Raw genomic sequence first — 18,160 nt, 5'->3', positions numbered from 1 at the left:
GTGTTTTGGGTTTTCCATATAGACGATCATGTCATCTGCGAAGAGAGACAGTTTGACTTCTTCTTTGCCGATTTGAATACCTTTTATCCCTTTTTGTTGTCTGATTGCTGTTGCAAGGACTTCTAGTATTATGTTGAATAATAATGGCGAGAGTGGGCATCCTTGTCGTGTTCCTGATCTTAAGGGATAGGCTTCCAGCTTTTCCCCATTGAGAATGATATTTGCGGTAGGCTTTTCATAGATGGTTTTTATGAGATTGAGGAATGTACCCTCTATCCCTACACTCTGAAGGGTTTTAATCAGGAAAGGATGATGTATTTTGTCAAATGCTTTTTCTGCATCAATTGAGAGGATCATATGGTTCTTAGACTCTTTTCTTTTTGATATGATCTATCACACTGATCGATTTGGAAATGTTGAACCACCCTTGCATTCCAGGGATGAATCCCACTTGGTCTTGATGGATAATCCTTTTAATGGACTGTTGGATCCTATTAGCTAGGATCTTGTTGAGAATTTTGACATCCATATTCATCAGGGATATCGGTCTGTAATTCTCCTGTTTGATGGGGTCTTTGCCGGGTTTGGGGATCAAGGTAATACTGGCCTCATAGAATGTGTTTGGTAATTTTCCTTCTGTTTCTATTTTTTTAAATAGCTTCAGGAGGATAGGTATTATTTCTTCTTTGAATGTTTGGTAGAATTCCCGGGAAATCCATCAGGCCATGGACTCTTGTTTTTGGAGAGATGTTTGATCACTGCTTCAATCTCTTCATAATTAATCTGTCTGTTTAAATAATCAATTTCTTCCTGTTTTTCTTCCTGTTTCAGTGTTGGTAGTTGATAGGTTTCCAGGAAGGCATCCATTTCTTCCAGGTTGTTTAATTTATTGGCATAAAGGTGTTGATAAAAGTTTCTAATGATCCTTCCTATTTCATTGGCATTGGTTGTGATCTCTCCCCTTTCATTCATAATGTTATTAATTTGGGTCCTTTCTCTCTTCTTTTGAATAAGTCTGGCCAGTGGCTTATCAATCTTGTTTATTCTTTCAAGAACCAGCTTCTAGTTCTGTTGATCTGCTCTACTGTGCTCCTGGTTTCTAATTCATTGGTCTCTGCTCTAATCTTGATCACCTGCCTCCTTGTATGCAGGTTAGGCCTGTTCCTCTGTTCTAGCTCCAGCTTCTTGAGGTGAGAATATAAATACTGCATTTTAGATTTTTCTATTCTTTTGAGTGAGGCTTGGATGGCTATGTATTTTCTTCTTAGGACCGCCTTTGCAGTGTCCCATAGGTTTTGGACTGATGTGTTTTCATTCTCATTGGTCTCCAAAAATTGTTTAAGCTGATTTTTAATTTCCTGTTTCACCCAGTCATTCTTGAGCAGAATGGTTCTTAGTTTCCAAGTGTTTAAGTTTCTTCCAAATTTTTCCTTGATTGAGTTCCAGTTTAAAGCATTGTGGTCTGAGAATATGCAGGGAATAATTTCAGTCTTTTGGTATCAGTTGAGACCTGTTTTGTGACCCAGTATATGGTCTATTCTGAAGAAAGTTTGATGTGCATTCCAAAAGAATGAGTATTCTGTTGTTCTGGGTTGTAGTGTTCTATATATATCTATGAGGTCCATCTGGTCCAGAATGTCATTCAAAGCTCTTGTTGCTTTGTTGATTTTCTGCTTAGGTGATCTGTCTATTGCTGGTAGTGGAGTGTTGAGGTCCCCTACTATTAACGTATTATTATCTATATGTCTCTTTATTCTGTTTAAGAGTTGGCTTGTGTATCTATCTGCTCCCCTGTTGGGGGCATAGATATTTATAATTGTCATATCCACTTGTTGGATACATCTTTTAAGAATAATATAGTGTTCTTCTGTGCCTTAACTACAGTCTTTAGTTTAAAATCTAATCTGTCTGATAGGAGAATTTATACCCCAGCTTTCTTTTGAGGTCCATTGGCATGAAAAATGGTTTTCAATCACTTCACTTTCAGTCTGGATGTATCTTTAGGTTCAAGATGTGTCTCTTGTAGACAGCAGATGGACGGGTTATGTCTTTTTAAACAGTCTCCAACCCTGTGGCATTTATGGGAGCATTAGGCCATTCACATTGAGAGTGATTATTGAGAGATATGATTTTAATGATGTCACATCGCATATGAAGTCTTTGTTCCTATAGATTGTAAATATTTGTTGTGTATCACTCTTGGGGTCTCTTTACTTTTATAGAACCCCCCCCTTAATATCTCATGTAGGGCTGGTTTCATGGTTATGAAATTGGTCAGTGACTGGTGATTCTGGAAGGTCCTTATCTCTCCCTCAATTCTGAATGACAGCCTTGCTGGATAAAGGATCCTTGGCTGCATGTTCTTCTCAGATAGAGCTTTTAAAATGCCCCCCACCCCAACCCTTTCTCTCATTCCAGGTCTGTGTAGACAGGTCTGATGTAATTCTGATACCTTTGCCTTGGTACGTGAGAAATTTCTTTGCCCTGGCTGCTTTCAATACTGTATCCTTGGATCTAATATTTGCGAAATGCACTATGATGTGACGTGGTGTAGGTTTGTCGTGGTTGAGCTTGGGAGGGGTCCTCTCTGCCTCTTGGACACGAATGCTTGTTTCCTTTGCTAGATTAGGGAAGTTTTCAGCTACAATTTGTTCAAATATCTCTTCTAGACCTCTGTTTTTCTCCACTCTTTCGGGGATGCCTCTGATTCTGATATTGGAACGTTTCATTGAGTCAGTCATCTCCTGTAACCCACGTTCTTGAGATTGGATTTTTTTGAGCCAAGTTTCTGTTTTAGCTTTCTCTTCTACTAACCTGTCCTCCAATTTGCTGATTCGTTCTTCTGCCTCATTTACCCTGGCTGTCAGAGCGTCTCGTTTTGAGTGCATTTGATTCATAGCATTTTTAATTTCTGCCAGATTTGCTCACATTTCCACCCTTAGGGATTCTATATTCTCGTTAATATTTTTTTCAAGCCTACACATCATCTTGACCATTGTTACTCTGAACTCCATTTCTGATAATTTGGTTATATCCATATCCATTAGTTCTGTGGCAGAGGCTACAGACTCATTGTCTTTTCTTTGCTGGGGGCGGATTTCTCCTTCCCGTCATTCTGATGAGAAGAGGTTGCGGGGTTGTCCAGAGCCCAAATTATTGACCAAGACCCCGGCAGTTTGTGCTTGTTTTATAGGGACCTTAGGAATGTGGGCTTCTTGATTTTTCAGCCTGCCTTCTGGGGGAGGTGCCTGCGGCGCTGATTCTCAGGCAGCCCTGTTTGGGTAGAGTCTCCTTGTCCCCTGCGAGGGAGGATGGGGATGGGCACAATTTGAACTGGTATTTCTGGGCTTTTGTTCTCTTGCAGCTTTCCCTGGCAGTTTGCTGTGCCTCTTCTGAGAGTCAGAGTCGCAGTGGCCGAATCTCAGCCGCTCTCTCAGAACAGAGAGATCGCAGTCCGCTCTCCACCGAGCTCTTCTGGCCTCTTTAACTCTGTTTCTGTTGGTGCTGCTAAAAACCTGCAGCGTCCCGGGTTGTGTGCCCCACAGCCAGCATCCCAGCCCTCACTTCCAGGGCCGGCACGTCTCTATCCTTTGTGTTTCTAACACTGCCAGCCGCCAGCCGTCCCTGTGCACGCTCCAGAACTCTGTTTCAGTGTGGTTTGCGTGCACTCCCGAGCGCATGTTTTCAGACTCGTCGCGCGCGTTCCCCCGCTCACAGACTCAGTCTGCTCTTTCGCGGGTGCTGGTCGGTGAGTCCGCCTGCTCCCCAGTGCAGGTGGCTACTGCTTCCCAGCACCCGAGCATGTCGGCTCCCTCCCCCTTCCATTTATCTTCTGATATCTGTGCGTGGATTCACGGCTCCCGGCATCATTCCTCAGTACTCAGCGCTGGATATGTTCGCTTGTAGAGATCCACATGTATCTTCCTGTGTCTCAGGCTGATTCCATGGGTGTTCAGTATGGTCTGGTACCTATCCAGCTCGACTCAGGGGACCAGCTGAGAAAGGGGACCCCTACTCCTCCGCCGTCTTAACTCCTCCCTCAAAATTGACCTTTCTAAAACTGAAGCCTAGTTTTTCTAAGGTACGTCTCTCCATTTATTCAAACCGTTATTCATAATCTCCAATCCTTTTTGTCATACTATTATGTAGAATGATGTCATTTTATTCATCTAGTTGCTGCACGTTTCGTAAGAACATTTCTAGATATTGGATGCTCTTTAGGTGTAAATGTAAATGGAATATTTTCCCTTTATATTTTCTTTTTTTAATTAGATTTATTTATTTGAGAGAGAGATAAAATGATTGAAGGAGGGCTAAGGCGGATGGGAGAGAAAGAGAGAGAGAAGCAGACTCCCAGCTGAGCATGGATCCCGACATGGGGCTCAGTCTCATGAACCTGAGATCATGACATAAGCTGAAATCAAGAATCAGATGCTTAACTGAGCGAGCCACCCAGGCTCCCCCCCTTTATATTTTCTTTACAAGGATGTGGTATATCAGAAAACTACTGATTTTGTTTATTTTATAACCATTCACATGAATGAATATTCTTTTTTCTTTTTTCCAAATTTATGGAGATATAATTGTCATATAACATTTTGTAAGTTTTAGGTGTAAAACATGATGATTTGTTTAGTCAAATTTGATAATCATGCAGAATGATTACTGTGATAAGTTTAATGCTCATCACCTTATATAGATAAATTGTTTTCCTTACAATGAGAACTTTTAAGCATGTCAGCACTTTTCTGTTATGTGATACAGATTGTTATCTTTAGTCACTGTGCTATACATTACCTCTCCAGAACTTAGTTATCTTATAACTATAAGTTGTGCTTTAGACCTCTTTCATTCATTTTGCTTGACTCCCCATCCCCTGCCTCTAGCAAGCACCAGTCTGTTCTCTATATCTTTGAGTTTGGTTTTTTAGATTCCATGTATAAATGACATACAGTATTTATCTTCCTGTGTAGGACCCATTTCACTTAGCATAATGTTGTCAGGGTCAAATCTATGTTATGACAATTGGCAGAATTTTCTTCTTTATAATGGCTGAATTATATTTCATTGTATATGTATATACCACATCTTCTTTGTTCATTCATCTGTTGATGGACATTTAAGATTGTTTCTATGTCTTTGGCTATTGTACATAATGTTTCAATGAACATGGGGGTGCAGATATATTGTTTAGATAGTGATCTTCTCTTCAGATAAAAGTGGAGTTGCCAGACCATACAGTACTTCTGTTTTTAATTTTTGGAAGGACTGTCACACTGTATTCCATAGTAGCTGTACCAGTTTGCATTCCCACCAACAGTGCACAAGAGCTTCCTTTTCTCCACGTCCTCACCAACACTTTTGACTTTTTGATGCTAGTCTATCTTACAAGTAGGAGATGATATCTCACTATGGTTTTGATTTGCATTTTCCTGATGATTAGGGATGTTGAGCACCTTTTCATCTACCTTTTGACTGTCTTCTTTGGAAAAATGTCTATTCAGTTCCTCTGCTCATTTTTGAATTAGATTGTTTGACTTTTTGCTGTTGAGTTGTATGAGTTCTTCATATATTTTGGATATAAACCCCTTATCAGATACATGATTTACTGATATTTTCTGCCATTTTACAGATTGCCTTTTCATTATGTTGGTGATTTCTTTTGCTGTGCAGAAGCTTTTTAGTTTTATGTAGTTCCACTTGTTTATTTTTGCTATTGTTGCCTTTGCTTTTGGTGTGAAATCCAAAAAAAATCACCACTAAGACCAATGTCAAGGAGCTTATCCCTTAAGGAATGTTACGGCTTCAGGTCTTAAGTTCAAATCTTTAATACATTTTGAGTTGATTTTTGTGTATGGTGTAAAATAGGTGTTGAGTTTCATTCTTTTGCATGTAGCTGTCCAGTTTTCCCAGTAGTATTTATTGAAGAGACTATCCTTTCTCCATTGTATATTTTTGGCTTCTTTGTATTTCATCATTGTATATTCTTGGCTCCTTGCATGTGTTTATTTCTGGGCTCTCCATTTTGTTCCATTAATCTGCGTGTCTGTTTGTATGACAATACTGTATTGTTTTGATTACTTTGACATAATATAGCATGAAATCAAGAAGCACAGTGCCTCCAGCTTTGTTGTTCTTTCTCAAGATTGCTTTGGTTATTCAGGGTCTTTTATAGTTCATATAAATTTTAGGATTGCTTGTTCTATATCTGTGAAAAATGCCATTGGAATTTTGATAGGGATTGTATTGAATCTGTAGATTGCTTTGGATAATACCAACATTTTAGCAATGTTAATTATTCTATTCCATGAGCACAGAAGATCCTTCCATTTATTTGCATCTTCAGTTTTTTTCTTCGGTGTCTTCTAGTTTTCATCATATAGGCTTTTAAGCTCCTTGGTTAAATTTATTCCCAGTTGTTTTATTCTTTTTGATGCAATTGTAAATGGGATTGTTTTCTTACTTTCACTTTCTGATAGTTGGTTATTAGTGTACAGGAGTACAAAAGATTTTTGTATATTGATTTTGTGTCTTGCAACTTTACTGAATTTATTGATTAGTTTTAATAGTTTTTTTGGTGGAGTCTTCAGGGTTTCCTATATATGATACCATGTCATCTGCAAACAGAGGCAGCGTTACGTCTTCCCTTCAGTTTTGGATGCTTGTTATTTCTTTTTCTCGTCTAATTGCTATGGCTAGGACTTCTGATGCTGTGGTGAATAAAAGTGGTAAGAGTGGACATCCTTTTCTTGTTCTTGCTTATAGGGAAAAAGCTCTCAGTTTTTCACTATCAAGTGTGATATCAGCTGTGTGTTTGTCATATATGGCTTTTATTATGTTGAAGTATGTTCCCTCTCTACCCGATTTGCTGAGTTTTTATCATGAATGGTTGTTGAATTTTTCAGATGTTTTTCTGCATCTATTAAGATGATCCTATGATTCTTATCCTTTATTTTGTTGATGTGGTGTATCACGCTAATTGATTTGCAGGTGTTGAACCATCCTGGCATCCCTGAAATAAACCTCACTTGATCATGGTATATGATCCTTTTAATGTATTGTTGAATTTGATTTGCTGATATTTTGTTGAGGAGTTTTGCACCTAAGTTCATCAGGGATATTTTCGTGTAATTTTCTTTTCTTGTAGTTTCTGTGTCTGGTTTTGGTATCAGGGTAATGCTGGCCTCATGGAATGAGTATGGAAGTGTTCACTTGTCTTCTCATTTTTTTAGAAGAATTTGAGGATTGGTCTTAGTTCTTCCTTAAATGTTTGGTAGGATTCACCAGTGAGGCCATCTGGTCCTGGACTTTTGTTTGTTGAAGGGTTTTTGATTACTGATTCAACCATCTTTACTATTAATTGGTCTGTTCAGATTATCTCCTCCAGATTCAGTCCTGGTAAGTTGTATGTTTCTAGGAATTTATCCGTTTTTTCTAGGTTGTCCAATTTGTTGGTGAATAATTGTTCATAATGGTCTTTTATGATCCTTTGTATACCTTTGGTGTAGAAATACCTTTTGAAACAAGGAAGTTAAGTGAAAGCCTCCCTGAATTCTGAACTTTGAGGCTGTTAGGTCTCTTCCCCCAGTTTGGCTCCCAGAATATGGTTGGTTAGGTATATACCCTCACGCAGGATATCAGAATATTTTGACAAGTCTAAGAGAAAATAAAGATTAAATGTCATCCTTGCCTAGCCAACCTACACTGATCCTTATTGCCAGTGAGCCTTGCTCACTGAACAGTACTAGTCAGTTCCTCAATATGTGCCAACAGCCAGGGAGCACCAGGCATCGAGGAAATGGATTCTAAAGGCAATAGGCAGGTAAAAAGCCGTTGGACATAGAGACTATTCAGTGAGGTGGAAATATAAAGAGAAAAGAATCTCAGAGAGATGAGAGAAGACAGCTTATTGATGAAATAAGAATTGCTACTGGAAAGAACACTGAACAAAAAAGAATATTTGGGAATTAAGCATAGGCATCAGAAATTAAAAATGAAATAGGTTTGGAAGGTTAAATTTAGGAATTCTCACAGAGAATAAAGTAAAAAGACAAAACAGAAAGTAGTAGAGAAAACATGATGAAACTTGGGATTCACTGATAAGGTCTAGCACCAGGAACTCCATCCCAAGGAGAAGACAGGGCCTCAAGAGAATGTTCCAGAAATGAAGATCTTGAGCTTCCAGATGGGAAAGGGCCATTGAATATCCAGCACAGTGTATGAAAGCAGCTTAACATGGAGCAAATTTCTTGAAAATTCAGAACCCCAGGGGCTTCACCATGAGAAAAGATTCTAAAAAGTTTCTGCAAGAGACAACCTGATTACATTTAAAAGGATCAAGAAATCAGATGCCATTTGTCTTTGCAACTGCAGAGTGGACACTAGAAGACTATAAACCAAATTCCTTTCACAATTCAGCAAAGAAGATTCCAACCTGGAGTTCTGAATCTGGCCAGACTATCAGTCATGTGTGAGAGTTGAATGCAGATGTTTCAGATGTGCCAGATCTCAAAGGAACCTTATCTCCTGTGTATTCTCATCAGTCAGCCAAGAAAGAGGAAGATGTTTGATCTGGGAAGTTGGCTCAGACACAAAGAAGAGGACCAGTCTTCTGGAGGGTGCTGAAGTGACACCCAGAGGGCAGTGATCACAGACATTCCAGAGTGGGAACAATGTTGTCATTGAGATCAAGCTGATAGACTGTCTGATGTGTTTAGATGTTTTGAGGAGATCTCATTAATTTGGGAGAGTTTGATGGCAAATAATGATAGGCACATTGAAAACAACAAAGAAAACAGGCAAGTTAATACTTCATGGAGATCTGAATGTTGTGTAAAAATGATTGCATTGTCTTACACCATACACAAAGACAAACTCTAAATGGATGAAAGACCTCAATGTGAGACAGGAATCCATCAAAATCCTTGAGGAGAACATAGGCACTAACCTCTTTGACATCGGCCACAGCAACTTATTTCAAGACACTTCTCAAAAGTCAAGAGAGACAAAAAGAAAAAATGAACTTGTGGGACTTCATCAAGATAAAAAGTTTCTGCACAGCAAAGGAAACAGTCATCAAAACAAAGAGGCAACCCACAGAATGGAAGAAGATATTTGCAAATGGCACTACAGATAAAGGGCTAGTATCCAAAATCTATAAAGAACTTCTCAAACTCAACACCCAAAAACCAAATAATCAAGTCAAAAAATGACAATTTTCCAATGAAGAAACATGACAGTTTTCCAATGAAGAAACATGAGTGGCCAACATGAAAAAATGTTCAACATCATTAGCCATCAGGGAGATTCAGACCAAAACCACATTGAGATACCACCTTACACCAGTTAGAATGGCAAAAATAGACAAGGCAGGAAACAACAAATGTTGGAGAAGATGTGGAGAAAGGGGAACCCTCTCACACTGTTGGTGGGAATTCAAGTGGGTACAGCCACTTTGGAAAACAGTGTAGAGTTTCCTGAAAAAGTTAAAAATAGAGCTACCCTATGACCCAGCAACTGCACTACTGGGTATTTACCTCAAAGATACAGATGCAGTGAAAAGAAGGGTCACATGCACCCCAATGTTCATAGCAGCATTGTCCACAATAGCCAAACTGTGGAAGGAGCTGAGATGCCCTTCAACAGATGAATGAATAAAGAATATTACTCAGCAATCAGAAAGGATGAATACCCACCATTTGCATCGACATGGATGGAACTGGAGGGGATTATGCTAAGTGAAATAAGTCAATCAGAGAAAGACAATTATCGTATGGTTTCACTATTTTGTGGAACATAAGAAATAGCATGGAGGAGATTAGGAGAAGGAAGGGAAAAATGAAGGGGGAGAATCAGAGGGGGACATGAACCATGAGAAACTGTGGACCCTGGGAAATAAACTGAGGGTTTTGGGGTGGGGGTTGGGGGTGGGTTAGCCCAGTGATGGATATTAAGGAGGGCACATATTGCATGGAGCACTGGGTGTTGTATGCAAACAATGAATCATGGAACGCTACATCAAAAAAGTAATGATGTACTGTATGGTGACTAACATAATTCAAAATTAAAAAAAAATTTTTTTTGCATTGTCATAATGATAAGAATATTGAATATTAATCTAACCAAAATTAGGATGTCAACTATTGGAAAGGTGGTGGGACAGGAAATGTGTGTGTGCAAGCATGGGTGTATGCTTCTGGGCATGTGCGTGTATAATAGAGGAGTTAATTCTTCTCATCGAGAACGCTCCCAACTAAGAAAACAAGCAATAGGATGAACATGATTTCATAAAGGAGACCACCTTATGCTTTTGTGGGAAAATTTACATGTTAAGTTGCTTTTCTCAAATTTGAGGAGTTAATGAAGTAAATAGCTATTACAGAAATAACATCTTTATTTTCCAAGAATAGCTTTGAACTGAAAGTAGATTTTGTTATATATCTGTCATTTTTAATATTGGGGATTTTTCTTCAAGTACCACCTACTTATTTTAGGTGAGCGCCGTTTTGAATGGTATGTTAGATCAGAGCTTCAGGAATCGAGCCAGCCAGAAGCACCAAGGACTGAAACTTGCGAGTACAATTCTGCACAACTGGAAGAAGTGGGACTCCTGGTGGGCCAAAGATTCTGCTCCTGAAAGTAAAACAGCAGTGCTGACCTTACTGGCCAAAATTTTGCAGGTATCTTGAGAAACCTTAAAAAAGAAGTTGTTTTGGACTCTGTAAGTTTTGTCTTTAAAAATATGATGGAGATTTCTTAGGAAGCTCATTGGTTTGATAAGTAAAAAATATTTTTACTGGACAGTTGCTGATTACCTTACATTTTATACTTTTTCCATTATTATTTATACTCATTATCCTTTCCTATACTTTACCTTTTTAGTGTCTACATGCATTGTCTTACCAGATAGATTTAAAATGTTTCAGAACAGGAATTGTTATGATATTCTTAAACCCAAGAACAAATTTGTAGATTATTTTTGAAATTAAAAAACTTGGAAAATGTGTTAAAGGAAATTAGAGGCATAATATAGAAATGTATCATGTTTTTATTTCCCCTCCTTTAGATTGATTCATCTGTATCTTTTAATACAAATCACAGTGCATTCCCTGAAGTCTTTACAACATATGCTAGTCTACTTGCTGATTCAAAGTTGGGTTTACATTTAAAGGTAAGGGATGAAAAAGATTTTTTTTTCAGATTACATTCTCCGTTATTTTCCCATTTTATATTTTTACATATTTGTGATGTTGTATGTTTTTTATTATGGAAAATTTCAAACATATTCAAAAGCGAGAGTAACCGGTGTACCTGTCACTCAGCCTCAGTAGCCATCTGTCTCTGGGCATGTCTGTTTCAACTATGCAGCCACTCCTACCCTTGAAGGAGACCCGTGGCATCATGTTATTTGATCTGTGCATACTTTTTTATGTCTCTTTAAAAGATAAATATAATCACAATGAATTTCACATACTTAGAAGAACTAGTACTTGTCTTTTCATATGTGTGGTTCAAATTGGCTTTTTTGAGAATTGCTGTATTAGTGAATGACAGAATTTAAACTATTACTCAGTAATTTTTCTATTAATACATATATCTGGGTAATTTTTAGAGTTAAGAACTTAATATTATAATTTTAAAGTCCTATAATAATTAGATTTTATGCTCTAATAAAATGTGGCCTTAATGAAAGACTTTTTTTTAGTAGACCATAAGAATATTTCTTTGGAATTTTCTGTTCTGTGGTTAATCAAGTTTCTCATTCCTCAGTATGAGGGAGCCTGGGAACTTTCTTGCCACATAGGGGAGATAGGAAATATCACCTAGTTTCTTTTATGCTCATTATGAAGTTCTGAATTAGTTCTGTGAGGAATATTTATAAATTATCCCAGAGGTTGTTCAGTATGCTCTTTCCACACCAAACTTATCCAGTGTACTGAGTCTGTATTTGTAGAAGGAAAAATCACAGAGCATCATCATACAGTGTACTATTTAATTACACGTATATAGCCCTCAGTTGGCCCACTGGCCTCTAGAGTAGAAGCTGAGATACATTATTGTGTTCAGGTTGGTTTTCAGTGTAATATAGAAGGTATTCTGAAGTCATTCATTGAATCCAAACAGTAATTTATTTGCAAAGCCTTAAGAAAGCAGTAATTTTATTTATTCTGTAGGATTCGTAAGCCCCGACTGGGGCAATTTCATATGTCTGCATTGCTCCCACAGGGTCAGGCTGTAATTCTTCTTCCATTCTTCACCAATCTTACTGAAGGCAGTCTTGAGGACCTTAAGCATGTTCTTGAAAAGCTTATCATTTCTAATTTCCCCATGAAGTCTGAAGAATTTCCCCCAGGAACTCTGCGGTACAATAATTATGTAGACTGCATGAAAAAGGTTAGTTTTTAGTAGTACCAAGTGAAATTAAAACCTTGCTTTTCTGTTACATTTCTTGATGAAAAGTAAGTGAAATATTCAGAGTCAGAGATGTATTGTAACTTAAGGAATTCAGTTCAATTCATTTTGAAAGCTGGGTAGCTGTGGGGCCAGATGCATATCTAAATCTTTTGGAATTCATTCCCTCCCATTTTAAATTGAAATCTTTTATGCAGAAAAATATTGTGAAATATTATATGCCTTATGTATAAATTTTGAAAATTAATGCCAGAAAGAGCTAAGAAATAGAATAAAGTAGTGGTTATTTGAGAAACATCTAGTGATTATCACCGGTATTATTTAATATACAGATGAAGGTCTCTAAAATACCAGTGGCTTAAACAAGGTGGTAGATTATTTGTTTCTCCTGTACAATACTAGATTGTTATTTATAGCAACTATATACAGATTTCCCCTGCTATCCAAAAGTGAAACATTTCTATGAAAACTTTTGTAAGCCAAAATGATATAAAGCAAAGAAGCAATTACCATTAATTTGTATGGAAATTTTTTGAGCATTATCAGACCCAAAATATCCTCTCTTAGGCACTTTTGCTACCAAAGGACACATCTTGTTAATAGGTGCACAGAATAAATTGAGATAAAGCACAGATGCTCACAGACAACAGTTCAAGGCTATGGTGGCTTGATGCTGATAAGCTGAGTGTAGTTCCTGGGGTGAGAGCTTGGTGGTGACACTCTCAATGCCCCGGTACATGCTGCCTCTAGCTTGCCAGTCACCTTTCTTGAATGGTGCATTNCTGCAATCAGCAGGTCGTTGATGGGATGACACCATCATGTAGGTGCCCTCTAAGTATCCTATTCCAAACAGTCTAATGGTTACCTAATGGTTATAGCATCCACAAAGATTCTACATAGATCGTTGGCACTTTCTTTTAATGTAAATGTGCTAATGTAAATATAAGTACAGTCACTGAACATTTGAAGGAAGCTTCTAACCTAAAAAGATGTAAACCAACAGGAAAAAGGAACTCAGCGGGAACTGAGTCAACAAAGGGAGATGGGGGATGAGCATATCAAAGAAACTGTAAGAGTAGCTTCAGATATGAAAGAAGGTATTGTGTCTGTAAAGTAGAACAAGTAAGTGCTCTTGGAAATTAAATATATAAAAGCAAAATTAAAAAAAAACTTCATAAAACAGAAGATAAAATTGTGGGTATTTCCTAGAAAGCAGAACAAATAGACATCAAGATGGAAAATGGGAGAGTAGAGAACATTAGATGAGCAGCCTAGAACAGTTGCTGTGCAATGAAGATGGTGTGGAAAAGAAAGGTCTCCAAAATAAAAAAAGCCCCCAGAGTACCTGGAATGGTGAAGACCAAGACCTCAGTGAAGGCACATCCTCGTGGAATTTCAGAACCTGGAATCTGATTTTTCAGAACATCCTGACTGCTTTAAGAGGGAAGAACATCTGCAAAACGTTTAAAGAATAAAAACTCAAATATTTAGCAAATGTTATTATATGCCATGCATTCGTTATAGCTGCAGAAATGGCAAAAGTGGTAGCATTTGTTCTCTGTGAAACCCAGCTTTAATTTTCCATTTTGTTAGTACTGGTAAGAACAAAACAAAAATAAAAACCCAAGAAAATTATTTTTTTTTCTAGTTTCTAGATGCATTGGAATTATCTCAAAGTCCTATATTGTTGCAGTTGATGACAGAAATTCTTTGTCGGGAACAGCAGCATGTAATGGAAGAATTATTTCAATCTACTTTCAAAAAGATTGCCAGAAAGTAAGTCATTCTATTCTAGTCTAGGACCCCAGACACCATATACTTTTTATTTCTGTGGGAAATTACCTTCTCTGTTCCAAAAAAAGTTGAGTGGCAATTGCGGTCAACTCTTACAACTCAATTTTATTTTGTTTTTCTTGATGGAGAAAAAAAGACTTATTGTGAAAGTTTCAAACACACTCAACGCTACAGGTTAAGACCATAATGAACATCCAGATCAAACACGCACGAGCATTTTCCAGCCTTATCAACCCTATTTTGGTCTCTTTTCTTTTGTGCTGTAGTTACTGTAATAAAGCAGATCCCTGATGCCATGTCATTTTACCTCTAATTACTTTTTTTTTTTTTTAAGTTTTAGTTAGTTAACATACAGTGCAATATTGGTTTCTGGGGTAGAATTCAGTGATTCATGACTTATATACAACACTTAGTACTCATCACAAGTGCCCTCTTTAATAACCGTCACCCATCTAGCCCATCCCCCACATTCTTCCATCAGCCCTCAGTTTGGTCTCTGTTTTTAAGAGTCTCTTATGGTGTGTTTCCCTCTCTCCTTTTTTCCTCTTCCCACTTCCCTTCTTACGTCTTTTGTGGCGGGGGGAGCACAGGCAGACAGGGAGAGAATCTTAAGCAGGCTCCATGCCCAATGCAGAGCCCCATACAGACTCGATCTCACGACCCTAAGATCATGACCTGAGCTGAAATCAAGAGTTGGATGCTTAATCGACTGAGCCACCCAGGCACCCCGGTTCATTTGTTTTCTTTCTTAAATTCCACATATGAGTGAGATCATATGGTATTTGTCTTTCTCTGACTGACTTATTTCACTTAGCATAATACTCTCTGGCTCCATCCACATCATAGCAAATGACAAGATTTCTTTTTTGATGGCTGAGTAATAGTCCATTATAGATAGAGATAGATAGATAGACACACACACACATATATGTATATACACACATACACACATACACACACACACACACACACCCCATATTCTTTATCCATTCATCTGTTGATGGACACATTTGGACTCTCTCCATAGTTTGGCTATTATTGATAATGCTGTTATAAACATCAGGGTGCATGTACCTCTTTGAATGTGTATTTATCCTTTGGGTAAATACCTAGTAGTGCAATTGCTGGATTGTAGGGTAGCTCTATTTTTAACTTTTTGAGGAAGCTCGATACTGTACCCCAGAGTGGCTGCACCAGTTTGCATTCCCACCAACAGCGCAAGAGGTTTCCCCTTTCTTCACATCCTTGCCAACACCTGTTGTTTCTTGTGTTGTTAATTTTAACCATTCAGACAGGTGTGAGATGGTATCTCATCATGGGTTTGATTTGTGTTTCCCTGATGATCACCTCTAATTACTTCTGTATGTATGTCTAAACACACCGTTTTCTTGGGCTGCTATACTACCAGTATCAATGGAATAAAATTATTACGAATTCCATTTTCAGATTTCTCCAGTAATCATAAATGCTCCAGACTTTTGGATTCTTTTAATTCTGATCCAGATGAGGTTCTTACATGACATTTCACTGTTGTATCTCTTAAATCTGTCTTTATCTAGAACAGTCCCCCATCCCCTTATTTTTCTTTTGTTGTTGAAGAAACCTGGACACTTGGCCTGCATAGTATCTCAGAGTCCTATATTACCTGATTTTTTGTCTGTTCTTTTCCTTTAACTTGTTCCTCCAGCTCCAGTTTCCTGTAAATGGGAAGTTAAGTCTAAAAGCTTAGTTAGATTCAGGTTCAACTTTTGGCAAGAATACTTAATAGTGGATGCTCTATTTTTCATGTTCATGGCATTTGGGGGTACATAGTGTCCAGTAGCCCTAATTTTCGTGATGTTAAGATTGATTAGCCATGTATGACATAGCCTTTTCCCAATGTTCTAGCATGCATTTATGATTATTGCCCCAAATCATTTATTTTATCAGGAGTTGTAAATGGTCATTTAAAAAATCCTTTTTTAGGGGCACCTGGGTGACTCAGTTGGCTAAGTATCTGCCTTCGGCTCAAGTCATGATCTCAGGGTCCTGAGATTGAGCCCCGTGTCGGGTTCCCTGCTCAGCAGGGAGTCTGCTTCTCTCTCTCCCTCTTCCCCTCCCCCCTGCTCATGTTCTCCCTCTCTGTCTCTCTCTCAAATAAATTAAATATTTAAAAATTTTTTTTTTAAATTAAAAATCTTTTTATATCTTCTACATTTAGGAGCTAGAAATCTATTGTAATGAACTTGCCTTTGTCACTAGGGCTGTTCATTACCTGAATATAGTTTTAGTATTTTAGGAAATTATAGTGGAAAAAAGGGAACAAATTTTATTATCAAATTTTTTATTATTTTTTAAAGATTTTAAAAATTTATTTATTAGAGGGAAAGAAGGAGAACATGAGTGGGGGAGGGGCAGAGGGAGAGGAAGAGAGAGAGAATCTTAAGCAGACTTGGTGCTGAGCATGGAGCCCAACACAGGGCTCAATCTCACAACCCTGAGATCATGACCTGAGCTGAAATCAGGAGTCAGACATTAACTGACTGAGACACCCAGGTATTATTAATTTATTATTAATTTTTATTAATTTTTAAAGTAAGGGCTTGATGCCATGGATACTTCTGATTGTGACCAATGAGGGGTTTTTTGTCATTATTTATATTCATATGTAAATATCCATGTTAATTTATCTTATTGAGTTATACTTTACATATCATAAAATTCACCTATTTGAAGCATAGAGTTTAATACTTTTTCGTAACTTTACCTAGTGGTACAACAATCACCATAGAGTAATTTCATCCTCCCAATAAGATCCTATATTAACTCCCATTCCCATTCCCAGCCCCAGGCAATCATTAGTCTACTTTCAGTCTTTATAAATTTGCCTTTTCTGAACATGTCATATAAATGGAATCATACAACATGGGATCTCTTATGTCTGGCTTCCTTTTTCAGCAAGTTTTTGAGGTTCATTCATGACAGCATAAATCAGTAGGTCATTTTTGTTGACATTTTAAAAATCATACTTAACCACCAACTATAGAACATCCTACACAGCAGGAAAATACACATTCTCTTTGAGCATATATGGAAGCCATAAAACAAATCTTAATAAATTTAAAAGGATTGAAATCTTACAAAGTATATTGTCAACCACAATGGAGTTAAATTAGAAATAAATAACAGGAGAAAACGTGAGGAATCCAAAAACATTTCTAAATATCCAACTAATTAATATATTTCTAAGTAGCCCTTCGGTCAGAGAAGAAATTATAAGGGAAATCATATAGCATTTTGATCAGAATAAAATAAAAATAAAGCATATCGATACAACTAAAGCAGTGCTTAGAGAGGAATTTGTATCTTTTAATACCTGTATTAGAAAATAAGAAATATCCTAGATTAATAATATGAACGTGTGCCTTAAAATCAAGAAAAAGAAAACTGAAAGCAAGCAGGAAGAAGGGAATAATAAAAATTAGAGTGAAAAGTAATAAAATTGAAATTAGGAAAATGGTGGAGAAAAATCAATGAAACCAGAGTTGGTTCTTTGAAAAGGTAGATGAAATTGACAAACTGTTAGCTGGACAAACTAGGAATAAAAGAAAAGGTACAGTTCATGAAAATTAGGACCGAAAGACCACTAACCTCTCAGATTATAGGAAAATACTATGAATGACATCATGTCAACAAATTCAGGAACTTAACTAAATTGGACAAATTCCTAAAAAGTCACAAATTACCAAAACTCACTCAAGAAGAAATAGAAAGTCTGAGTATAGCTTTAATAAATAAATAAATAGAATTACTCATTTAAAATCTTCTCACAAAGGAAAGCCCAGATCCAAATTGCTTCACTGGTGAATTTTCATCAAATAAATAGAAGAAATAAGACCAACACTTCATAAACTCTTCAGAAAAATAGAGGAGAAAGGAATACTTCCCAACTTATCCTGTGAGGCTAGTATCACAC

The 18,160-nt window shown here is 37.4% G+C and overlaps 1 protein-coding gene across 1 annotated transcript in view; it reads left to right on the top strand.

Annotated features, from left to right (window-relative positions):
• PRKDC (protein kinase, DNA-activated, catalytic subunit) overlaps positions 1–18,160 on the top strand; it is a 227,419-nt gene that overhangs the window by 73,697 nt on the left and 135,562 nt on the right. The window contains exons 37-40 of the mRNA XM_008706669.2: positions 10,494–10,679; positions 11,066–11,170; positions 12,226–12,393; positions 14,060–14,187. Of these exons, the coding sequence (XP_008704891.1) occupies positions 10,494–10,679; positions 11,066–11,170; positions 12,226–12,393; positions 14,060–14,187 (587 nt within the window). The remainder of the gene's footprint in view (positions 1–10,493; positions 10,680–11,065; positions 11,171–12,225; positions 12,394–14,059; positions 14,188–18,160) is intronic.

This window comes from Ursus maritimus, unplaced genomic scaffold (genome assembly GCF_017311325.1).
Source record: "Ursus maritimus isolate PB19 unplaced genomic scaffold, ASM1731132v1 scaffold_9, whole genome shotgun sequence".
NCBI classification, from domain to species: Eukaryota; Metazoa; Chordata; class Mammalia; order Carnivora; family Ursidae; genus Ursus; species Ursus maritimus.
This window is presented reverse-complemented; position numbering and strand designations above follow the sequence as displayed.